Source organism: Aotus nancymaae, unplaced genomic scaffold (genome assembly GCF_030222135.1).
Source record: "Aotus nancymaae isolate 86718 unplaced genomic scaffold, 86718_ANA_hifiasm-v0.15.2.pri h1tg000011l, whole genome shotgun sequence".
In the NCBI taxonomy this organism is placed as follows: Eukaryota; Metazoa; Chordata; class Mammalia; order Primates; family Aotidae; genus Aotus; species Aotus nancymaae.
This window is the reverse complement of record NW_026988422.1, coordinates 53,463,132-53,489,268: the sequence shown is the minus strand read 5'-3', so window position 1 is coordinate 53,489,268 and position 26,137 is coordinate 53,463,132. Positions and strand designations below refer to the sequence as shown.

Sequence of the window (26,137 nt, the reverse complement as noted above, 5' to 3'; positions counted from 1 at the left end):
TTTACTATTTTTTCAAAATGTGCAATAAGTAAATTGGTGGTAGCAAAGGGTGGTGGTGAGGGCCTAGAAAGTATTGCCATCAGACTGTTCAGTGCATTCCCTCCCTGCAGGCAAGGTATGCCAGAAGACAATTTATTATGATATCAACATCAGCCCTTAACCACAAAAAAGGAATCTTCCTTTTTTGCAGCTACTAAAGAAGTAGGCTGCAGAACAACTGGGGCCAACTCTGTTAACAAAATTTAGGAGTAAGACATTTCTGGGGAAGGGATGGAGATGGGATGGAGATGTATCATCTCCATCTTTGTTAGCTTCCCGTAACAAAGCTACAAGTGCAACAAAGACCAAGATAACTTTGCTGAGTCTTCATTTTGACTGGCAAGGCTATCAGTGGGAAGGCTAATGGAATCATCCTCTCAGAATTCACACTTGTTGAGTTTTGTGGGGTCTGAGAGACAAAAAGGATCTCCCCCAGCAGACAAAGGGGGAACAACATTTGGGTTGAAGGAAACAGTATAAGCAAGGCTTTGGGGGCACATACCACAGTGTACTAGGAAAATGAATAAAAATGAGATGCCTGGTGAGATTCCAGGACAGAGGATAGGATACAGAAGGGACTGGCAAAAAAGCTGAAAGCACAGATAAGGGTTATATTGCTAAGAAGAATGGACCTTACCATAAGTCTCATGGGACCCTGAGTTTGCTTTCTTTTAAGAGAAGAAGTAGCATCAAGCCAAGTGTGAGATTCTGAGAGTTACTCTGGCAGGGTGGAAGACAGATTTGTGGAAAGAGGGGTAAGAAAGACACTGGAGATAGGAAAACCAGTAAGAGCCTGGTGAGAGATGATGGAGTCTTGGATGTCAGCAATGTAATTTTTTTTTCTTAGACGGGGCCATTGTTTATATCCTTGACCGCAGTTAACCAGCTAGCTGCCTACACACCTTCCCACCCCAGCACAAACACAACCAAGAGTAAGAGCACTGGTGCCTCGACAGAAACTCAAGTATCCAGTGGAAACAGGGTATGGGGGTTAGGGGGTGCAGAGAGGTATTTTGCTTCCAGAATCCCTGTCACTGGTGGGTTCTGGGCCTCTGAACAGCAAACTGCAAAGCCAGCCAACCCAAGGATCCAAAATGAGAGTGCACACCATTCTCAAGGAGAGACTGCTGTACTCTGCAAAATGCTAGGAGGCTCTCTTGAACAAAAGGAATCTGAAGAAAGCAGCTAAATCCCTATTCTCAAATACTGCCCTCCCCAAAACTTCTATTCAGATAGGGAAGATGTTCCGTTCAGGCCATATAAGTGTTTCTGAGAAGGCATAAAATTAAAAACTATTCCTAGTGGCTGAAGGGCCTGGGAATTGGCAGATACCACCTATAAAAATACATTCCAAACTTCTATAAGAAAATATAAAAGTCTATCTTTATGAAATTTGGATAGGAAAGAAATTCTTAAATAAAAAACATTCCAGAAAGGAAAAAAATATTTTAAAAATTGGCAGAGTAAAGTAACAGTGGTTCTCAAACTCTTTGCTTTCAGGTCCCTTTATACCAAGGGTGTCCAATCTTTTGGCTTCCCTGGGCCACACACAAAATACACTAACACTAACAATAGCTGATGAGCTAAAAAAAAAAAAAGGTAAAATAAACTCATATTTTAAGAAAGTTTATGAATTTGTGTTGGGCCACATGCAGCCCATGGGCCATGGGTTGAACAAGCTTGCTTTACATTATTAAAACTTATTGAGGATGCCCAAAGAATTTGTGTGTTATACCTATCAATATTACCATATTTGAAAATAAAACTAAAAAATTTAAATATTTATAATTCATTTGAAAAATAACAATAAAACCATGGATGTTAACATCGATGATCACAACACATGCCATATAGCTTTCGTAAACTCAACTATTCATGTGTGAGAAACAATGAGAGCAAAAAAGGCAGACAGGATCTCAGTATGTAATACAGCATTTTAATATGAAAAAAGTTTCAACCCTGTCAATCTCCCAAGTGGATCTCAAAGGTCCTTGACAACCACTGCCATAAGAAAAGTTTGAATAATCTACAAATTGGGAGAAGACAATCAAGGGAATACAAAATTAAATCCATAAGGAGATTCCACTTCACGTCCATCAAACTGGCAAAAATTAATACCTAATAATACCAGTTGTTGTAAAGCATGTGGAGATGAAAGAATTTTCTTAGACATCAGTAGTGGTGTAAACTGGTACAACTACTGTGAAGAACAATATACACAAAATTGAAGTTGTGCATTTCCAACAATCTAGCAACTCCACTGTCAGGTGTAGATACCAGAGAAATTCCACACACATGCTTAGGACACATGTAAAAGGATGTTCCTTGTAGCATTTTTTTTTAAACAACTTTATTCCTTTTATTAACTCTTTTTCTTTTTCTGAGATAGGGTCTTGCTCTGTTGCCCAGGCTGGAGGGCAGTGGCGCATTCAGGGCTCACTGCAGCCTTGGCCTCCTGGACTCAAGTGACCCTCCCACCTCACCCTCCTGAAAAGCTGGGATTAAAGGCATGTGCCACCATGCCTGGCTAATTTTTGTATTTTTGTAGAGACAGGGTTTCACCATGTTGGTCAGGCAGGTCTCAAACTCCTGGGCTCAAGCCATCTGCCTGCCTCGGCCTCCAAAAGTGCTGGGATTACAGGTGTGAGCCATCCTGCCCAGCCACAGCATTGTTTTTAACAGTGAAAAACAGAGTCACCCACAGATCCATCAGTGAAAGAATCGGTATAAATGTTTTATTAATACAATTATACTGTTACATATTATCACTGTAAATAGTAATTGCAACTTACAATTTACAACTATAATTTGTAATCAATAATTATAAATTATCATAATATTATAGTATGTATTACACTTATATTAACACAACGGAATGCTACACTGCAGGTAAAAGAAATGTACTAACATAGCCAAACATCAAAAGCAATGTTGCAGCCAGGCACAGTGGCTCACACCTGTAATCCCAGCACTTTGGGAGGCTGAGGCGGGTGGATCACGAGGTCAAGAGATCAAGACCATCCTGGTCAACACGGTGAAACCCCGTCTCTACTAAAAATATAAAAAATTAGCTGGGCATGGTGGCGTGTGACTGTAATCCCAGCTACTCAGGAGGCTGAGGCAGGAGAATTGCCTGAACCCAGGAGGCGGAGGCTGCGGTGAGCCGAGATAGCGCCATTGCACTCCAGCCTGGTTAACAAGAGCGAAACTCCATCTCAAAAAAAAAAAGCAATGTTGCGTGAAAAAAGTATGCTATAGAAGGTTACTTTTTTTAAGAGAGTCCCTGGATCTGTTAGGTCCAAACACTGTTGAAGCAGGAGACAGATCCACAGGAACACCGAATGCGCTGCACATTTTTAAACATGTAAAACAATATTCTGTATTAAAAATACATGTTTAAGTATCTAAAAACAGCAATGGCTGGAAGGATGCACATCAACTTAGAATACGGGTCATCTCTGGAGGAAAAGGTCTGAAGCAAGTATGGCAAAATATTAAATCTGGGAGGCAAATATCCATGTGTGATTACATTGGTCTCTATTTTTTAAGGTTTGAAAATTTTCATTAAAAAACTAAAAATTAGGTAAAATATTTACAGTAAAACACATTACACATTTATAAGTGTTAATTCTTTTCATCTATAGTAGTTTTACAATGACTCCAATCTAAGGCACAGCACTTCTTAACAGGGTATTTGGTAACTTGGTGATTGTTTTATAATCTTTATAATCGCCCTAGGTACCATTTGGTCACAAAATACAGAAATAAATCAGATTCATCGAGACTGCTAAATCCTCTGGCAGACCTGTTTCTACTCACTTGCTGATTGACCATGCTGCTGCTGCCACCCATCCCACCTACTCCCCTCTGCAAACCAGTCATCTGAAAGCTGAGCTACCAAACAGGATCTGTAAAAACACTTCTCTTAACAGAGTAACATGAGTAACTCTGAGCAAGCCCAGAACTTTGTTTCAAAGGTACTCAAACTCAGTGGGTCTCCCCACCTGCCTTCAAATCAAGCTGGAAGACAGACTGACCCAGGTGCTGTCAGAGTCAACTTACACCATTTATCATCCATTCTCCCCATTCCTCTTGGTTTCATCCTAAATGCTCTTAGTCCTCTTCTCATCAAGTAGGACCCCTATGATATAAAAATCTAGGTCCTCGGTTCCTAATGCTTTCTGCAACACTAACGGCACCAGAACACCCTTGGGTTATGGTGTTTCTCAAAGCCTGGGCCACCTCGCCATCTGCAACATAATGATGGGGGTAGCTGGTTGAACAAACAATTCCTGCCTCTGGAAAGGAACAAATGAAATCTATACCTTTGGGTTCTTCATGCAGGAGAACTGAGAGGCTAGGGAACTTTGTTACATTATTAACAAACTTTTAAAGAATGCAGATTGCTGGGCTGTACGGAGATCCACTGAATGATTATTTGTGGGCAAATACATATGGAAATCTGATTTTAAAAGCACAGTAAAGGTTGTGGGCAGTGGCTCATGCCTGTAATCCCAGCACTCTAAGGCGTGAGGACTAGGAGTTCAAGACCCACCTGGGCAACATAGTAAGATACCATCTCTAAAAAACAATTTAAAAAATTATTATTATTATTATTATTATTATTTTTTTTTTTTTGAGACGGAGTTTCGCTCTTGTTATCCAGGCTGGAGTGCAATGGTGCGATCTCGGCTCACTGCAACCTCCGCCTCCTGGGTTCAGGCAATTCTCCTGCCTCAGCCTCCTGAGTGGCTGGGATTACAAGCACGCGCCACCATGCCCAGCTAATTTTTTTTTTCTTTTGTATTAGTAGAGACGGGGTTTCACCATGTTGACCAGGATGGTCTCGATCTCTTGACCTCGTGATCCACCCGCCTCGGCCTCCCAAAGTGCTGGGATTACAGGCTTGAGCCACCGTGCCCGGCCTAATTCTCTTCTTTCTAATAGCATTCAGTACCTGAATCACTCAAGGGGGACTAAGATGTACTCTGTCTTACTTTTTCCCCCAATTAAATTGTGAGACTCTGACTTCCTGGCAGAAGACCCAGTGCATACATAATGGGTTCTTAACACTTAAGTGGTTGAAGTCATACTAAAGACAATGGCATGGGAAATCAGTGTTAAAAACAATGCTGTACAAAAAGCAGAGCCAGGCATGGTGCCTCCCGCCTGTAATTCCAGTCACTCAGGTGGGAGGATGGCTTCAGGCCAGGAGTTCGAGAGCAGCCCAGACAACACTGTGAAACCCCATCTCTAAAACTAATGACGATAATAAACAAAAAGTATTTCATTTGTAATGGGAAGACCTAGGCTGAATCCCAGCTTTGTCCTTTACTGGCTGTGATAGGTTTACTGTGAGGACAACATGACATGATAGACAAGAAAGTGTTTTTATATCTCGTCAACTGCCAATAGTGATGAACTGTTACAGCTACTGCTACCTGTTATTTATCTGACATCAAGAGGTAGTTCACATTATTTATTCCTCTTTAGGGCCAAGAAAAAAAAAGCACAGAAACTGGAGTTTCAACTATAAAAACACATAAAGAAAGTCTCAGAGACCACAGTTCCCAAGGTTTGAGTTTAGCCACCACACTGCTGGAATCTCACCTACTTAAACCTCTACACGTCCACCAGGGCCAGGAGGAGGTGCTGGGAACACACTCAGTAACTAGGACAGTGCCTGGCACACACACACCCTAGACAGTCTGTAAATGTTGAGTGATGAAAATGAGTAATGAAAAGCTTGCATGCATACTGCCTGGGATAAAAGAGAATTCTTATGGGGACCCTCTTCCACCTGCACACCAAGAACTAAGCAGTTTTATATCAGCAAGGTGAGTAAAACTGAGGCCTCCAAGTGGGTGTGAACTTAAGCAAAGCAACAGTCTCAGCTTCTAGAAATAGTGTCAAAGCCAGTCATTAAAACTATCTTCAAGTCATTCTTCCAGTAAATGAAAAAGCAGAGTACAGTATCCAGCTGTCTCAGATTAAAGCAGAGTAGTGGGGGGAAATGAGAAACAGAGTAAGGGTTTCCAATTACTGCTAACAGGAGGGTGTTCAGAAGGGAGGAAATTAATGGAATCATCAAAAGCCTGCTGATTTTACTTCAAATGAATTAAATCAACTTCAATCTGTCCCTGTTTCAACAGAGACATCGGGCTAGTTAGTGCCTGAGCTGCCTGAAAGTTGCCCAGGCTGGATCAGAGGGGCTAAGTAACAATTAACCAAGGCTGAGAAATCTTTTGTTTTCCCCTTCAGATAGTGGCTAAAAAGACAGGGCCAGACAATGGTTCTGAGGCAGGCTGTACTAATTCTCTCCAAGCCAGGAGTCTTCTGGCTTGCCAATACAAACACCATCAGGCTCCAGTGGGAAATAAAGGCTGAAAACGGGGTCAAATTCAATCTAAAGAACAGCAAATTCCCCTAGGACAGTGAAAACATTCACAGCTGCCCTAGACAAAGTGGGCAGAAGAGAGAAGGAAGGAGGAAGAGTGGGGAGCTCTGGAGGAACCCCTCACACAGATGGCTTGTATAGGGTCTTTTAGGATCGCCTTGTGTGTATTTTAACCCCCAAAGCACTCGACATACATGCTGCTAGCTCTGCCAAAGTGCTGAGGAGTAAAAATGAATACAAAGGAAGGAGGGGAGGAAGGATGAAAGGGAGGAGGGCGAAGGAAGACAAGGGTACCAAGTTAAGAAGAAGGGAGAAACTGAAGAAAAGAAGAGGTAGCTGGATACAACCCCTTATTCCATCCATCCAGTAAGCATACACACAGGTCTACCATGAGCCACACACTGTGCCAGGCAGTGAGGAATGTCGAATAACAATCCTGAGCACCCTGGAAATCAGAGCCCATCAGGTAGCCTGTGAAGCCGGCAGTTGGGTGAGATAAACAGGCATGACAGTGATGCTAAGTCATTCTCTCTGTAGACAGGTGTTATGGCAGCAGCACAACTGTAGGTGCCAAGACTCCAAAAAGAAGTTATTCTCTCCAATTCCCAAACTTGTCTCTAGTTTCACTTCTGGCAAGCCAGTCTCTGGATGGGATTCTGATCAACAGAAGTTCTCATACACAGAAAAAATTAACAACAACAAAAAAAAGTAATAAGCCAGAAGTTCCTGACCCTGAGGAGGAAGCTGTCAAAGTAAAGCACTAAAGAATCCAGAGTATCAGAGCACAAAAGGCACCAGAGAGCTAGTCCATGCTCATTTCACCCTTGAGTAACATGAGGTCCCTTCAGTTACTGTCAGTCAGAGGTGGTGCTGGGGCCGAGATGCCCAGGACCCTGACTCAGGGTCCTGGTTCTTCATACCACAGAGCCCAAATTGAGGAAAGGCTTCCGAAAATGCAGACTTTTAGAACTCACTGCTGCCTCAGAGGTCAGAATAGGAAATGAAAGTAACTGGGCTCACCAGGTCTGGCTCCTTGCTGTAGGGCAGTATGCAAGGACCAGACCAGCACAGAGAAGAGACACATCTGCCAGCATCCTCCCTTAATCATTTAACCTCTTCTCAGTTTTATTAGGTTGGCCTACCTGTAGTAGCCTATTTCTAACAGGGCCACCTATTTCCCTAGTTGGTTCAAGAGCTCTCCACCCACTCTGTCCTCACCTCAGCAAAATTTGCTCCGAAAGGGTCAGACAGGTTTTTTTCAGCCCAAGTACAAATTGGTGGTTCTCAAAGTGTGGTCTTCAGACCAGCAGCAGCACCAACCGCTGCTGCATGTAAGAACTTGGTAGACATGCACATTTTTAAACCTCATCCAAGACCTACTGAATCAGAAGCTTTGGGGATGAGACCCAGCAGTCTGTGTTTAACAAGCCCTCTAGAGGAATATGATGCTAGGTCATATTTAAAACTCACTAGTGCAAATAACCTCCAAGGTCCAGCCTGCTGATTCTCTCATGAGTATGTGCCTCTTATCTGGCACACCTGAATGACCTCTAGAATTTCAAATCTGGGAGCCCACACACCTACCATTGGAGGAAGGCGGAGCTTCCCAACTCAGTATATCCTTCTCTTGCTTCCAGGGTTCAAGACCTTGTGCAAGAGAGTACAGAAGGTGAGGATGGAACTCTCTTTAAGCCCTAACCAGAGGCTGGGAAGCACAAGCATGAAAAAAGGTCCTGATGACTCTGAATGACCTCACCTAGTACTGTGAACAAAGCAGGACATTTCCACACCAGCTCTAGGCTGGTGAGACCAGCCTTCGGAAGGGACTCAGGTGGGCCAATGCACCTAGGCCTTTCCTTGACTGGAGAGTTTGCCTGAGGCTAATCTGCCCAGATCCCACCCTGCCAAACTGTACTGCAATACTTGGTCTGCAGCAAAACTGGCCAGAGCAGGACACTCAGCGGGGTGCTCTGTAAGGTTTCAACATGAGGACTGCAGAATACACTATGCACCTACTGTGGGTCCCCCTGACACTTTCTGGTACACATCAGAGGGGAGAGTGTGTTTCCAATTGCATGTGCCAGGCAGTGAGCACTGTGATGCAGAACCTGACATCTCAAGTACCTCCACCACAGCCTAATAGAACAGAATTAAGAAATCTGCCAGCTCCCTCTCTGCTTCCCTATTCTTTGCCCCAAACTGCTCTTCTTAGCCTTCGGCTTCTCCAACTCCTATCAAGTTTCATTTCCAGCAGGAACTCTGGCTTCTCAGAGGAAAATTAATTACTGACTTCTAGGTCACTCAAAATCCTGACTATGACAGCCTTGTCCGACATAACCAGTTATTCATAAACAAAAAAATTTTTAATGATCCCTCCTTTTCCTTCTCATCCTCTTTACCCCAGGAATGAGGCATTATCACATTTAGAAGTCCAAGCTTTAGATTTAGATTCCATAGGTTTGGGCTTCAAGCTCAAGATCTGGGGCTTTGTTGGAAACTTGTGTTTCATCTTGTATACAAAGGGGGCTATTAAATGCCAGCCTCCAACCAGGGATGGATGGGGGATTAACCAGTTAGTGTTAACGAAGTGCTCTGAGCAATTCAGAAAAGAGATGCTGACTGAAAAAATAGTATTATAATAACCCTTTCCATTGGAATAGACTTTTATTATTATTTAGGCAGGACTTTTACATATATTATCTCACTTAATCCTATTATTCACAATCTTAACTATTCCTGCAAGGCCAGAGTCTGTGCTACTGGTGACAGATTTTCTGAATGCTACGGAGAGAAGCCAGTTGAACAGCAAAAGACTCTAAACTGCCTAACAACAAGGTATTGAGAACAACAGCATAAAGAAAGGTTTCCTTTGCTAAAGGCCACTCTAAAGAAACCCGAGATATATCTCTGCTGGAAGTCACAATAGTTCTCCGCACCCTTGCACACATCAAATCACAGACAGTCCTCACCCCAACTTCTCCAATTACCCCAGCCCGATTCAAGATGACAAATCCTGGAATACATCTGAAGGGCTCAGATGCCAGCTGCTCCTCAACTCTTCTCCCTTCCCCAAGCAATTAAGAACCTCTGACACCCTCCAGCCTCCCCATGGAATTTGTGACGCCAACTAAGACCCACATGGGACCCCACATGGTGCATCAGACTTGCTGAAATAAGGAACCTTTGTCAGACATGCCTCCTACGAGTTGGCTGAGCTAAGGCAGGTGATGAGGGTCAAGAAGCATGTACTCCTGTGGCCTGTCCTGAGTGACATCTCCCCTCAGACCAGAAGGGCAGCCTCACCTAGCCCATCATTTCCTATCCCATGGTTAAATAGGTGCCCACTGCTACTCTTCTCATCCCCAATCCTCTCTTACAAACTGCACCTAAAATTAACATCCTCCTCCAATCCTCTTTCCGTTCTTGTTTAGACTTGTTCAAACTCTTGATTCATTAACTAGTGTTTGTTTTTTCTTTAACCCTTTGATCCTTAGGATACTCCAGGAGAGCTTGTTTCTCTTCTTCCTCCTGCTCCTCCTCTTCCACAATTCTAACAATTCAGCCAGGACAGGCACCTGCCTCCACTAGCAGCATCTCACTCCTCTCTGGGTGCTTCCTCAAACTGTGTTTTTGGTGTGCTCAACCTAAATCCCTGAATTCTCAGGCTAAGGTTAGACTTTAGTTTTCTTTTTTGAAACTACAGCTACTGAACACACTCCACCAGGGTGAAAGAGACCACTTCTTTGTCCACAGGGCAAGAAACAAAGAAGTTTAGGGAATACAGTATATCAGACATCCAGAGTTACAACAGTGACATGGGAAGTTCCAAGGAAAAGAAGTGCTGAGATGAGCAGAGCAGACACTATACTCTCTTCCTCTCCTCCCTCCAGACTCCCCGCAACAGTGGGCTGTCCCTGCCACTGGCAAGTGCCACATTATAACAATGATGATGATAACAGCAACATTTCATCTTCACCACAACCCTATAAGGTATGCATGTTATCATCCCAATTTTACAGATATGAAGAACTGAGGGACGTAGAGTTTCAGAAGCTTGCTTTAAATTCCACGAGTGGCAGAACTAGGATTCAAACCAGCCTGTCTGGCCCAAGAGACTGCCTTCTTCACCTGACTATGCCACCCTGTCTCCTGCTACCCACTAACTCCTACTTGCCTTTAGATCCCAGTGTAGACTTCTCTCCCTCGGAAAAGCCTTCCATGACCAACTCAAACTGAGTCAGGAGACCCCTGATGAGTATTCCTGAGTAGTGTAGTGACTTCCCTGATCATAGCATGTATCACATGGAATTGTTTTATTTTCGGTAGCTGGCACAGTCTTGGTATTCAGCAAGAGCTCAACGAGTACTTGTGGAATATATCAGAGTGCTAAACCATAAGCTCTGCATTCCTCAGTGCAGAGCACAGTTCTTGGCTGCCGACGCCCTCCTCTTACAGGCTTACTACATATGATTAACTTCTGTCAAGATCCAGCCTAGTACCTCGTCCCCAGAAAGCCCTCTGTGGCATTACACACCTCCTGCCCACCTTATGTCAACACATACTTGCTAAAGGAGTTAACATTCATGAAAATACCAAACCCAATCTGTCCCACAGCAACCCTAGGGTTCCGAGCAAGTCTGTAGTGTTCATGTACCATGATGTACAGAACAAAGGGTTCAAGTTCCCCAAAGCTGCAATTCCCAGAGGTCATAACAGGCTGGCCAATCCCTTCAAATCAAAGTCAGTCAAGATTCTAAGGCCGGGTGCGGTGGTTCATGTCTGTAATCCCAGCACTCTGGGAGGCCAAAGTGGGCGGATCACGAAGGCAGGAGTTTGCGACCAGCCTGACCAATATGGTGAAACCCTATCTCTACTAAAAATACAAAAATTAGCAGGGCATAGTGCCGCGCACCTGTAGTCCAAGTTACCTGGGAGGCTGAGGCAGGAGAATCACTGGAACCCGGGAGGCAGAGGTTGCGGTAAGCAGAGACTGTGCCATCACACTCCAGCAGAGCAAGACTCCATCTCAAAAAAAAGATTCTAAGAGTTGGAATCCTGCTCCTAGGAAAACCTGTCTGACATCCTCCCAAGAGAAAGAACTAAGACTAGGAGCTCTTGTTAATTCCATTCAAGAAATACACTCGGCTAGGCGCGGTGGCTCAAGCCTGTAATCCCAGCACTTTGGGAGGCCAAGGTGGGTGGATCACAAGGTCAAGAGATCGAGAGCATCCTGGTCAAGAGCATCCTGGTCAACATGGTGAAACCCCGTCTCTACTAAAAATACAAAAAGTTAGCTGGGCATAGTGGCGAGTGCCTGTAATCCCAGCTACTCAGGAGGCTGAGGCAGGAGAATTGCCTGAACCCAGGAGGTGGAGGTTGCGGTGAGCTGAGATCGCGCCATTGCACTCCAGCCTGGGTAACAAGAGCAAAACTCTGTCTCAAAAATAAAAAAAAGAAAGAAATACACTCAAAGCCTACCCTCCTTCCTTCAAACCCTATTAATTCTAGTGGTAAGGGAGATGGATGATGTCCCACAGAGGAAGCTGAGCTGGACCTTGAAGGATAAAGAGAAGTATGGCAGGAAGAGGCAGGAGGTAGAACTCTAGCCACAGGAAGAACAGGATGAGAATAGGCTTGAAGGTGCTAATGTTTAGTAAATAAAGGAGTCGTCCCTTAGCCTTGATCTTTAGAAACAGACATAGAGGTAGAGGAAGCTGTCACTGCAAAGGCAGTAGGTAAGAAAGTGAAGCCAAACCCAAGTGACACTTCCAGAGCCCCTCTCTCATGTCAGGATATGTTTAGAGCCAGCATGATTTTCATATACATTCCAACTTATCTTCACTTCCCACTGGTAATGAAAGCCTACTTTTTCTCCTTCCTTGTACTAGGCAATCCTTACTCTGCTATAAAGAAATACTTGAGGCCGGGTGCAGTGGCTCATGCCTGTAATCCCAGCAATTTGGGATGCTAAGGTGGGCGGATCACAAGGTCAAGAGATGGAGACCATCCTGGCCAACATGGTCAAACCCTGTCTCTAGTAAAAATACAAAAATTGGCTGGGCATGGTGGCGCATGCCTGTAGTCCCAGCTACTTGGGAGGCTGAGGCAGGAGATCACTTGAAGCTGAGAGGCAGAGGTTGCAGTGAGCCGAGATCGCACCACTGCACTCCAGCCTGGTGACAGAGCAAGACTCTGTCTAAAAAAAGAAAAAAGAAAAAAAGAGAGAAAAAGAAAAGGAAATACTTGAGACTGGGTAATTTATTTAAAAAGAGATTTAAACTGGCTCACGGTTCTGTAAGCTGTACAGGAAACATAGTGGCATGTGCTTCTGGGGAGGCCTCAAGAAGCTTTCAATCACGGTGGAAGGCAAATGGGTAGCAGACACATCACATGGAGAGAATGAGAACAAAAGGGAGAAAGTAGGGTGGGGAGAGGGTGCCACACACTTTTAAACCACCAGATTTCATGTGAACTCAGAGTGGGAGCTCACCATCAAGGGATGGCCCAAGCTATTCATGAAGGATCTGCTCCCATGATCCAAACACCTCCCACCAGGCCCTACCTCCAACATTGGCAATTATAATTGAACATGAAATTTGACAGGAACACACTTTCTTTTCTTTTCTTTTCTTTTTGAGATGGATTCTCGCTCTGTTACCCAGGCTGGTGTGCAGTGGCATGATCTTGGCTCACTGCAATCCATCTCCCAGGTACAAGCGATTCTCTAGCCTCAGCCTCCCAAGTAGCTGGGATTACAGGTGCCCGCCACCACACCCGGCAGATTTTTGTGTTTTTAGTGGAGAAGGGGTTTCACCACATTGGCCAGGCTGGTCTCGAACTCCTGACCTCAAGTGATACACCTGCCTCGGCCTTCCAAAGTGCTGGGATTACAGGCATGAGCCACTGTGCCCAGCTGGGGACATACTTTCAAACTATGTAACTCTTCATCACCTAATAGGATCCATACAGGGTTCAAAATCCTCACCCAAGCTATAACGTAGCATACTCTGCAATGTACTCTTCTAGGAAGGTGGCCTGGGCCCTCTCTTTTCTCTGCAGAAGAGCCCCACAACACCTGCATCCCTGAGGCATGAAGACACTTTCACACGCTTCTCCACTTCCTCCCTAGAAGGCTGAGGACAGAATACTATGAGGAACCATCACTCAGTGGGGAGGCCCCACACGCTGCTACTGCTCAGAGGGCCGTGGACTTGCTCCTGCTTTCCTCACATGGAGGACAAGCCATGATTCTGCATCCTCCTATGGGGTAACCCCACCTATGGAGTACCTTTCCCACGATGAGTGTGCTGAATCTGCTGGGATGATCACTGGCCTGGTTATAGCAAACGAGCAACATACAAAGGATTTTGTCCCTGTGATCAATTAGCTTATATGTAAACACATACAGAATCAAGAACAAAGAGCAAAAACCCCAAGAGTCGTGTGTAGAGATATCAAAGCTCAGAGAGGTGTGTGAGAAGTATAAAGCAGACAGCCACACAGCCTCCTGAAGGGCTCCTGCTAACTTCATGGGCCACTAATCAGAAACTGTGAGCAACCATGCATAGTTATCAAGGAGCCTTAATAGGGCTGCACTGGCTCAAGACTCCACTGGTTCCTTTCCAATCCAGCCTCTGGATCATAATGAGATCAGTGGAGAAGAGAGAGATCCAAGACTTTTCTCCCATCTGCCACCAAACCTCTCTGTGCCTAGACCAGTGCTCAAGAAACACTGAGAGGCTGATCCTCACACCCACCCACTCATAGTCTAGTGTGCGACAATCACAATGACATTCTCTGGTGCCTCTTACCATAGCCAGAGTCAACAAGGTTGAACCATCAGAACCCAAGCCAGTGACAATAAACACAAAGGTCGGCCCTTTCCCAAGGAGACATGTGTCTACTACATGGGAAGAACTGATCAAGCCCTTTGTATTTCATAAAGTGTCACTTGTTACTCAGAATAACAAAGGATGAAGCAGAATTATTTCATAGCCCTGTTTTTACTTGGTCATAACTTCCTGAAACATTCTGTTCCCCCTCCCCATTGAAATACCAAAAATACTTTTGCGATTTAAACAGAATGAAAAAAAAAACTTGGCTAAGAAATCTTGAAGAGAATCTACCTTCCCTGTACTACTTCCCAGAATTATGAATGACTATACAATTCTCCTTAAAAGACTTAGTTACTGGCAAAGCTAATAAGTCAAAGAAGTTAAATAAGAAAAAAAATCTCCATCACCAGGGATGCCAATAAATCTGGGTAGAAAAGGGTTCCTAAAAGAAGAAATATGAATATAGCTAAGAAAGGCAAGAGGAGGCAAAAGGACTATCAAATGGGAAAAAGATATTTCTTATTTTTAAATTCTAATGTTATATTCTCCCTGATGTGTTTTGGAATCATGTAAAATGCAACCTTTCTTTTTTTTTTTTTTTTTTTTTTTTTTTGAGAGAGAATAGGAAGGAGGAAAAAGGAAGAAAAAGAGAGAGAGAGAATGGGGGGAGGGAGAAGGAAAAGAAAGAGGGAGAGAGAATGGGAATATTGCTTTCTTGCCCAGGCTAGAATGCAATTTAGTAATGGGTATTGAAAAGCTCTTTTATACTGATAATTATACTTAATGATATAATCAGGAAGGAATAAGGGAAGAAGATAACAAACAAACAGCCAACCAATATTTCATTTAAACCTATGAAATGCTATGCGATTACTGAGGAGTGATTTACTTCCAATTATGTAGTCACCTTTGGAATAGGTGTGAGGTGGTAATGTATATTTTGTGTATTTGAAGTGGAGAGTTCTATAAATGTTTATTAAGTTTACTTGTTCCGGGTCTGAGTTCAAGTTCTGAATATCCTTGTTAATTTTCTATCTCATTGATCTATAGAATCGTTAGCTCTTCTTGTTACATTGATCCTTTTGCCATTATGTAATGTCATTCCTCGCCTCTTTTGATCTTTGTTGCTTTAAAGTCTACTTTATCAGAGGCGAGAATTGCATCTCCTGCTTTTTGTTTATTAGTTTATTTTTACTCTCGGTTTGATTGGTAAATCTTCCTCCTTCTCTCTGAGTCTTTGTGTATTGTTGCATGTAAGATGGGCCCGGATGCAGCATACCGATGGGTTTTGGCTTTTTATCCAATTAAAATATATATAGGTTTAATACCGGCGTTTGATGCTAGCTGGCTGTTTTGCCCATTAGTTGATGTAAATTTTTTATTGTGTTAAAGTTCTTTGCTTTTTGATGTATTTTTGGAAAGGCTGATATTGGTTGTTCCTTTATATGTATAGTGCTTCTTTCAGAAGCTCTTGTAAAGCAGGCCTGGTGGTGGTGAACTCTCTAAGTACTTGTTTGTTCGCAAAAGATTTAATTTTTCCTTTGCTCATAAAGCTTAGTTTGGCTGGATAGGAAATTCTGGGTTGAAAGTTCTTTTCTTTAAGGATGTTAAATATTGGTCCCCACTCTTTTCTGGCTTGTAGGGTTTCTGCTGAGAGATCTGCTGTAAGTCTGATAGGTTTCCCTTTATGGGTAACCTGACCTTTCTCTCTGGTTGCCCTTAGTATTTTCTCCTTCATTTCAACCCTAATAAATCTGGCGATTATGTGCCTTGGGGTTGGTCTTCTTGAAGAATATCTTTGTGGTGTTCTCTGTATTACCTGGAGTTGAATATTACCCTGCCTTGCCAGGTTGGGAAAATTTTCCTGAATGATATCCTGAAGAGTATTTTCCAACTTGGATTCATTCTCTTCATCACATTCAGGTACACCTATCAAACGTAAATTAGGTCTTTTCACATAGTCCCATATTTCCTGGAGACTTTGCTCATTCCTTTTCATCCTTTTTTCTCCATTCTTGTCTTCTCGTTTCATTTCACTGAGCTGGTCCTCGACTTCTGATATCCTTCCTTCTGCTTGATCAATTCGACTGTTTAAACTTGTGCATGCTTCGCGAAGTTCTCGTGTTGTGTTTTTCAGCTCCATCAATTCACTTATATTCTCCTCTAAATTGTCCATTCTCGTTAACAGTTCGTCAAACCTTTTTTCAAGGTTCTTAGTTTCTTTGCATTGGGTTAGAACAAGTTCTTTTAATTCACAGAAGTTTCTTATCACCCACGTTTTGAAACCTGCTTCTGTTATTGGAACACACGTGTAATCTATTAAGCCTTGTTCCCTTACTGATGAGGAATTGCAATCCCCTGTAGAGGGAGAGGCATTCTGATTTTGAGTATTCTCTACCTTTTTACGCTGGTTTCTTCCCTTCATTATATATTCGTCCGTCTGTCGTCTTTATAATTACCGGCTTTCTAACTGGGTTGCTGACGTCCAACTTGTTGATTCCCTGCGCCGAGATCTGAGCAATCCACTGAGCCGGCCGAAACAGTGGTGTTAAGATTGATGGTGCTTTTCTGCCCGGGAATCTCCGGACTCTGCACCAAGAACTGGCGTGCTAAGGCACCAGCAAAACCACCACGCCGGCCACAAGAGTCGCCCTGGCGACCCGTGGGGCTCCTCCACTGGGAATCTCCTGGTCCGTGAGCAACAAATATTCATCTGAAAGTATGGCGTCCTCTCGTTCTTTGTGCTTTCACTGGGAGGTACGTGCCCGAGCTGCTAATCATCAGCCATCTTGGATCTCTCTCCAACCTTTCAATCATATCACTGTGCTGATAAAATACGTCTTTAAAAGAACAGACCTTGGCATTCTCATATTTAATATGTAAGGTTTCAAAACTGATTCCAAATGTTCCTAACAAATAGCATCCCTGAGGAACATCAGCTCTGAAATACCAACAAGGCAGCCTCCCTGAAGAGAACAAACAGTTCACAGTGAGATCACTTAGCTGATCTCACTCCAGCACCAACATCTCAGAAGGGTATTTACCATTCTTTGCTACTCACCTTCATGTATGGGAAACCAACATGTGTTATTTGAGAATTTAGGGACTCAGGAAAACCTCATGCATATCAAGGATCTAACTCTACTACTCATTATGCACTGAATTGAATCAAACAGAATCCAAGAGATACAGAAGAAACAGGAGCACGTTCCAACCCTGAGTCTGTCTGAACCAAGCAGCTGTGGCTGTGTCATAAAACCAAAGTGTGGAGTGATATCAATTGGTGCTAGGATCCAATCTTCCAATATGGGAATTATCTGTGTACATGGCAATGTTCCAAATGCCTTACATATACTATCTTATTTGATCCTCACTACAATCTTATAAAGCAGACATTATCATCCCCATTCTGGTGAAATACAGACTGTGAGGTCATGAAAATTATCCAAGGCAACACAAGTAGCAAGGAATACAGGCAGTATTCCAACCCAGATAATCTGACTCCAGAGTCCATGCTTTTCATCAGACTATGCAGTCATTCCAAAAAACAAGGTGAAGAGCTGAAGCATAACCGTAGCTAGATATAATACTGAGCTATACTCATGATCTCAGTGGCTCCATGAGAGCTGCAGGTGGTATTTATTAATTTGAGGCGCACATGAATTGAATCCCACTCCACCTCATAAAGACAGCTGTGTGAAGAAATCCTAGGGACAATCTTGTTCTTAAAAAGTTATAGTCAGTCGGACACAGTGGCTAATTCCTATAATCCTAGCACTTTGAGAGGTCGAGGCAGGTGGATTGACTGAGCCCAGGAGTTCAAGACCAGCCTGGGAAAACCTGGCAAAACCCATCTCTACAAAAAAATACAAATAAAATTTAGCCAGGCATGGTGACACATGCCTGTAGTCCCAGCTACTCAGGAGGCTGAAGCAGTAAGGTGGGATGATCACTTGAACCTGGGAGGCAGAGGTTGCAGTGAACCACGGCAGTGGCACTGCACTCCAGCCTGAGTGACTGAGTGAAACCCTGTCTCAGGAAAAAAAAAAAAGTTATAGTCACACCCTCATCTTACAGTGAATTTGGATTTTCATGTGTTAAATTAGCTTAAGATGAGGTCGATGAACAGGGCTGGAAAGAAGTAAGCAGCCAGGGCACTTCTCATTAACACTGCACCACAGAAAGGTTGTCTCCTAAATGTTACTGCCCCTCTCAGCCGCAAAGCTAAATCTGAGGCAGGCCAAGGTCACTTCTGATTTGACCACAGTCCAAGCAGCAAGGCACACCAGCACAGGCCACCTGGAATGGCAGGGCTCCTCACACCCTCTGCAGACTTCCACTACTGAGTGATGCACTAGAATCTTCCAGTGGGTAAGAAGAGGTGAGAGGTGTTCATCTGAAAACCTACCTAGAATCACTGAAGATTCTGAGTGCTAACCCTAATTGTTTTATTAGCACCCTGTGACCCTCTTTTGCAGAAAGTCGGGTAGATAAGAATAACCTCTAAGCTGGCAAGCGAGCAGGGTAGTGGGGCACCATTGCTCAGCAGATGGAATCTGTGTTTAATGAGGGCTTTAACTCAATTGAGACCCAGTTAACGTGGACTCCAGGTTTCTTTTATTAGAAACTTACAGTGCAAGAGTGGTACCATCTGTTGTCAATGTTCTAAACATGGCACAACAATTAGTCTGCAGAGGGTAATTTCTCAATGCCTTTTCATGACACCAAGGTTCAACAAGCCCTATAATGATCCATCCAGCCTCCCACCACAATCCCTAAGTTTTTTTAATAGTCACAGGTAATTACACCATGGAGAGATGACATCACTTTTATCAACAGGGTTTGCAGCTGACAGGAAGATGCTTTGCGGATGTTTTGGGAACTACATCCTCATTTAGCAAACAATTTGCTATGGTCCCTATTGTTCCTTTCCAAGAATAGAACCACCTTGGCAAACCTTGTGCCTAAACTGGAACCAGACAATCAAGAGCCACTGTAGATGAGAACAGAAACAACCACAGAGGGAAACATGGTAACCCAGAGATGACTCTGTAACCCTTTTATTCATCAGGAGAAAACATGGTCTCTTTCTTTCTCCACCAGAATAATTTTCTGGAGGTTGATCTGAGCACATCCATCAGGAAATACAAAAAACAGGCCTCAGTGAAGCCTGCCATTCATCACAGGTAGTGTGGCTCCCAGCAAAGACCTGGGCAAGAGGCAGATATATTGTGCACAAATCCCAGCCAGCCTCATCACTTAAAATCATCAGTCTTTGAACAAGTTATCGAACCTCTCCTCTGGCTCAGTTTCTCTTTTATAAAATGGTTACACAACCATCCTGGGTGTTCTAAGAGCTTTATATGGAATGATAACAGAGCCTGACACATATATGATGCTCTATACCTATCAGTTTCCCACTTGTCCTCTCCTCTCAACTCAGTGAACATTATCTCTGACTCCAGGGTCCTTCCGAGATGAGGTGAGCCAGGGCCACCTGCCAACATCTCTCTGCTACGGGCCAAAGCCAAGTCATCTCCCAGATAACCTAGCTCTCAACATTTTCCATTTTCAATGAAAACTAACTGCCTGGCTTTCTCAATGTCATATAGAAATGCAGATGGGTGTTTTCCCTGATATTCTAAAATTGTTTTAGGTGATTGTGTGATATTTCACATGGCCTAACATGTCATGGCAACATTTTAAGGAGGAAAAAAAATCAGAACAAGTAAAATACTATGTTTAGTAAATAAGCTTTGGAAAAAAAGAGAATGCAAACAAAGGCTTTTTATGAGTCAGCAAGCCAGTTGGACTGAGATCAAACTATGCAAACATGAGCTTTCTGGAAGGCAGTGAGGATTCCCGAAGTAAATTAATCCCTCCTCACTGGTCAAATTTGATAACTGCTCCAAAAATCTCTTATCTCCAACTCAAACAGTACTTTGCACCTTAAGCTTTATATTTCAATGACAGCAAAGAATATCATCTGCATAAGTCTACTGCACATTGTGACTCAACAGTAGGTCACATACCAATTCTGTTGTTGTTTGGGAATTACATCACACATTTTATATGCCAAGTGCCTTCCAATCATTTTTATGAGTCTACACAATACCAACTTAACATTCTTAAGGATTATTGTTTCTGTTTTGCCAAAGACACAAAGAGGTCAGGTCATGTGATTTGCCTCAGGCCAGACAGCAAGTCTCAAGACTACAGGTAAAATGAAACAGTTGGGAGATCTGAAAAAGGCTGCTACATGGAAGAGATCTTAATTCCTCCTAGTCCAAGAAAGGCAAATTGGGTAGCATGTGCATAGATTTTATTTTTAATTCTGATCTACCCACTGCATGATGTGACTAGGTGTGAAGAATAAGATATGTCTCCTTTTGCCAGTCTTAAAAAGGAAACTTTCCAATAATTTTCCCAATTTAAAGGAATGACCAAGGGAAAGCTTGACCCAACGCCTCTCTAACACTTTCTCTGCTATAACTCTAAATCTCAAGCTGTAGATGAGATAAACCAGTATGGAACCTGAACTTTTTTTTTTTTTTTTTTAAAGACGGGGTTTCACCATGTTGGTCAGGCTGGTCTTGAACTCCCGACCTCAGGTGATCCGTCCGCCTTGGCCTCCAAAGTGCTTGGATTACAGGCGTGAGCCACCATGCCCGGGCTGGAACCTCAACTTTAAACATGATGCAATTCTACTCTAGAACTCTCAAGTACCTCTTCCTACATGATTTTTCCTGCTAAACCTTAGATTGTGATCAAAACTGTGATATTTGATGATGAGATGATATAGATAATGATGACTGTGGTATCTATGACCAGAGATAATGCAGACAAATTGTCCCCCAGAGGATGCCCACTACCTAGGTCTCGTGGGATTCTCAGACATGAATGTGCATGTACACACACATACAGCTGGGGTCTACTACAGCCCACTGGATAGCAAAGCTGCATATTTTACAAGCCCCCATTTAAAAATGTCTCTGAAGTGTGTGTTCAGGAACAGCTACAAGGAACAGGTAAGAAATGCAAGAAGGAGGCCAGACACAGTAGTTCACACCCATAATCTCAGCACTTTGAAAGGCAGAGGGGAGAGGATCCCTTCAGCCCAGGAGTTCCAGATCAGCCTGGGCAACATAAAATTTTTTTTTTTAATTAGTTGGGCATGGCAGTGTATGTCTATGGTCCCAGCTACTCAGGAGCCTGAGGTGGGAGGACTGCTTGAGCCTGGAAGGTCAAAGCTGCAGTGAACTATGATTGTACCACTGCACTCCAGCCTGGGCAACAGAACAAGACTCATCTCTAAAATAAATAAAGAAAAAGAAAAAGAAAAAAAAACGCAAAAAGAGGAAAAGACGTTTTCCTGAACTAAACTGCCTTTTCTCGGCTTCAGAGTATCTGAGATCTTGGTTTCTGGGCAAGCCTGCTTGGCATGCTGCTTATGTCAGGCACAGACATACAGGTGTATTTTGGGTTTCAGGCCTAGAAAGGGCACCTCCCCCACCCCCCAGAAGTCACTCCAAAGAGAGGGAAAACATTGGTGGCAATTTAGTACACTGGATCTAAACAAAGGTGAACCCCCTTCCCCTGCCAGTACACGTTTCATGGGGAGTAGAAAAGACTTGGAGGTTGGGGTGGCAGGGAGAGAGCACTCTTTGCAGGTGGGGGAGGGGAAGAAAACAAAAGAGCCAACTTTCCCATCCTGGTCTGAGCCCACACTGTAAACAGACACATTTTTCCACAATGGAAAATAATAATCTCCTTATCCAGCCAGTATGGAACCTGATAATTGATTTCAGACCTTGAGTGGGAAGTTGGGAAGGTGTGGGTAGTTGGAATATGAGGTGGAGAATGGGAAGGATGGAGCCAATAAAAGGGAGGGTAGGGGTAAGTAGCATAGCTTCATGACACTAAACTGTGGGCCAGTTTGCCAACTTCTGCTCTAAAGACACAGTGGTGAATAAGACAAAGTCACTACACTCTGTGGTTCTGGCAGGTCACAGTGGTATGCCAGCAACCAGGCTAGGCCCTGGCCCTACTATTAGCTGTGACTCTCGGCAGCAAGTGCACAGTTCTCTGAAGCCCAAGCTGGTTCTGACTATTCCTTCCTTCCTTCCTGCTCTGACAGTCATTCCATTCATGTGCATACTTATTGAGCACCATATGTTCTGGGCTGGGGGAGAACCTCTTTTACAAAGACCCAAATATTTTAAAGCCTAAACATTTTAGGCTTTTCAGGCCACATGGTCTTTGTCACAACTACTCAACTCTGCCATTGTAGCACAAAAGCAGCCACAGACAATATATACATGAATGAGCATTGCTGTGTTTCAATAAAGCTTTATGGACACTGAAGTTTGAGTTTCATATAAATTTTTACATGTCATGAAATATCCTTCTGATTTTTTTCCAACCATTTAAAAATATCAACAGTTAACTGGAAGACTACAAAAGCAGACGGCAGGTAGGATTTGGCCTGTGGGCCACTTTGCCAACTTCTGCTGTAAAGACACAGTGGTGAATAAGACAAAGTCACCATACTTTATGGTTCTGCAACTACCTTCTAGAGGCCTCCTCTGGTTTTGGAGTGACCCTATAAATGGAGGCTTTGCTTCATTTCGTTGTATATTGGTGCATCCTGGTCTTCTCTTCCTTTGAAACCTCATATAACCATGATGCCCACATTGTGGGGTCCCAATCATCATGGCCCCCTCGGTTATGCCAGGGGCTCCTCATGACTAGGGAGGAAAGGCTTGGGTTAAGTATCAGAATGGGGTGGAAGGAAAGGCAAATCTGTATGTTGGTAGTGGAGAAGGCTACAATGGAACAAAAAAAAATCAGTAATTGTTTCTTCCAACAATTCAGAAAAAAAAATTAGCTAGGACTGTACTATTATCTGTTTATGTTGGGTAACTGGGTGGTGGCAGCTGATAGAGAATAAAAGAAATAACACTCAATTGTGGAGGCTCTACAGCCATAGTATACCACTCCCCTACTGCTCCCATCAAAGTCCCCTTCCAGATTCTAGTTCAGAGACCCTCTACAGGAAACACACCCATAGTGAAGAAAAGTGCCATGTACGTGTTTCTAATGAAGTCCAGTAGGAACACCAGTACTGGTGAGTTCAATGGTGATTCCAGAGCTCACAGACACAGAGGTAGGTTGTGGCACACCACCCAGAGGCCTACTGTACACACCCAAACAGGTCCTTTCTAAAAGGGCATTTTGTTTAGAGGAGCACACAAAGACCACCTAGAAGGATCTCTAGAGCACTGTTGAAGGCAACAAGGGCTGTAAAAACTCAAAAAGGCTTAATAGGTTGGGTGTGTGGCTCAAACCTGTAATCCCAACACTTTGAGAGGCCAAGGCAGGTGGATCACCTGAGATCAGGAGTTTGAGACTAGCCTGGCCAACATGGTGAAACCTCATCTCTACTAAATAATAAAAAAATTAGCTGGACGTGGTGGCATGCACCTGTAGTCTCAGCTACTCGGGAGGCTGAGGCAGGAGAATCGCTGGAACCCGGGAGGTGGAGGTTGCAGTGAACCAAGATCATGCCACTGCACTCCTGCCTGGGCGACACAGTGAGACTCTGTCTCAAAAAAAAAAAAAAAAACCCAAACAAACAAACAAACAAAAAAGGCTCAATGGTGCATTTCTAGCCCCTGCTAGGGTCCCTCCAGCTCACCCTCTTCAGCCACAAAGTCCTTAGAATCATGAAAGCATTTACTGAAGGACAAAGAAGTGATTTTAAAGGTTATTCCAGGTAAACCCCTTCATTTGACAGAGGGAAAGCTGAGCCTCAGAATGGTTAAGTCTCTTGCTAAGATCACAACATTTGTAGTGTCAGTGACCAGGTCCTATTTTCACTACATTATAATTCTTCAATTACGCACTCATTCTGCGAAAAAGCACAGAAAGACAAGAAACAAAAGAGAGCTAACAATCATTACATACTTATTGTATTATCTCAATCTTCACAATCACCCAATGAGGTAGGTACTATTATTATCCCATTCTGCAGCTGAGGAAACAGAAGCTTGCAGCAGTAAAACAACTTGTTCAGCGTCACAGGGCAAGCAAGTAGTAAGAATGGGCACTGAACACAGGCAGCCTGATTCCAAATCCCCCCACCCCCTGCTATCCCTCCCCTACCCTTAATCTGCATATTGTGTTCCTTATACCTCTGTCCTCCTGATGATTATGGCTAGGGGAGAGGGGTGACAAGGTTACCACCAGCAGGGTCCCACACACTCCTCCTCCAACTGGCTCATTAGGCCCCAGAAGGACTGGCTCCCTGCTATATTTACCATAGCACAAAAGCCCTCCACCCTCTGCTCTCCTTGAAACTGCCTGCCAGGAAGAGTCCCCTGTTCTAGTCTTTAGATAAACAATGGTATTAAGTATTTTCCCACCCACACACAGAAGGCAGGTCAGAACTCACCGGAAGCAAGTCCGTCTCCAAGCAGGGTGCTAAGGATCACCAGTAGAATGAACACTCCATGTCCCACGGAGGCCACGGCAAACACTGAGGTGCTCTTTGGTGCTATCCTGCCATGGCACATCTTTTATCAGTCCAAGTTTTTTTAAAAAGAAAGATTTAAAATCCAGAAGAATCCTGTAACCAACAAACAAACAAGGACATAGATAAAGTGAAAACTTCAGCCATAAGTAAGTTAAAAGCAGCTACTTTGGTAAGGAAACCATAATCACACACAAAGTTGACAAAATTCTAGCAACTGAATTTCTGCTGCCAGGAGAGACAAGCACAGAAGTGGCTTTCAACTCCTCCCTGGGGAAACAAGGCCTGCAGGGTGCTGGAGCCAGGAGGTGAGCTCTGTCTCACCTCGGTGTCAGTCAGGCACAGCAGGGCTTTCAGAAACTGCCCAGCTCTGCCCTACTGCCTGTCTGGAGGCTCCAGCAGAAAGGCGGCTATTGACACAGAGCTGCTACACCCAAGTCAAGCTTTGCCTTTGTCACTTGGACTCAGAACAAGTTCAACTAACCAAAAGAGAGAGAGAACACGTGTGCAAAGGGAGAATACACCGCCTAGAGAAGGAATGCAGCAGTGGGAGCTGAGGGCCCTGGCCTGCTTGCTAAACTGCCAAAGGCTGATGAGCTGGAGGATCTGACTAGACAGCCGTGAATCTCAAAAATTGACTAATTAATCAAAGCTCACCCAACACACCTGTGACCACATTCTGTTGGCTGTCCCTAACAAAGACTGGGAGAGGGGAGGAGGAACAGGATGGGACTTAGAGAATGGGCTGTAATTGCTAATTAGCCCTACCACCCACCCACTCTAGTTCAATGATTTCAGAAAAGTAGGAACCAGAAGAGAGAGAGAGGAAAAGAGGGAAAGGAGGGGAGGGGGAGAGAGGGGAGAGAGAATCAGAGGTCAAGACTTTAAAGACTTTTTTTTTTTTTATTATACTTTAAGTTCTGGGGTACATGTGCAGGTCGTGCAGGATTGTTACATAGGTATACACATGCCATGGTAGTTTGCTGTATCCATTCCTCCACCCCATCACCGACTTTAGGTATTTTTCCTAATGCTATCCCTCCCAAATCCACCCCCCCACCCCAACGCTATCCTTCCCCTAGGCCTCCCACCCTGCAATAGGCCCCAGTGTGTGATGTTCCCCTTCCTGTGTCCATGTATTCAACACCCACTTATGAGTGAGAACATGCAGTGTTTGGTTTTCTGTTCCTGTGTCAGTTTGCTGAGAATGACGGTTTCCAGCTTCATCCATGTCCCTGAAAAAGACATGAACTCATCCTTTTTTAATGGCTGCATGGTATTCCATGGTGAATATGTGCCACATTTTCTTTATCCAGTCTATCATTGATAGGCATT

The 26,137-nt window shown here is 43.8% G+C and overlaps 1 protein-coding gene across 2 annotated transcripts in view; it reads right to left on the bottom strand.

Moving 5' to 3' along the window:
- The window catches only part of SUSD6 (sushi domain containing 6), a 106,276-nt gene that overhangs the window by 33,051 nt on the left and 47,088 nt on the right, over positions 1-26,137 (bottom strand). For both annotated transcript variants that reach the window (XM_012438174.2, XM_012438175.3), the window contains exon 2: positions 24,725-24,898. In XM_012438174.2, coding sequence (XP_012293597.2) covers positions 24,725-24,845 — 121 coding nt within the window. In that variant the 5' untranslated portion in view covers positions 24,846-24,898. The remainder of the gene's footprint in view (positions 1-24,724; positions 24,899-26,137) is intronic.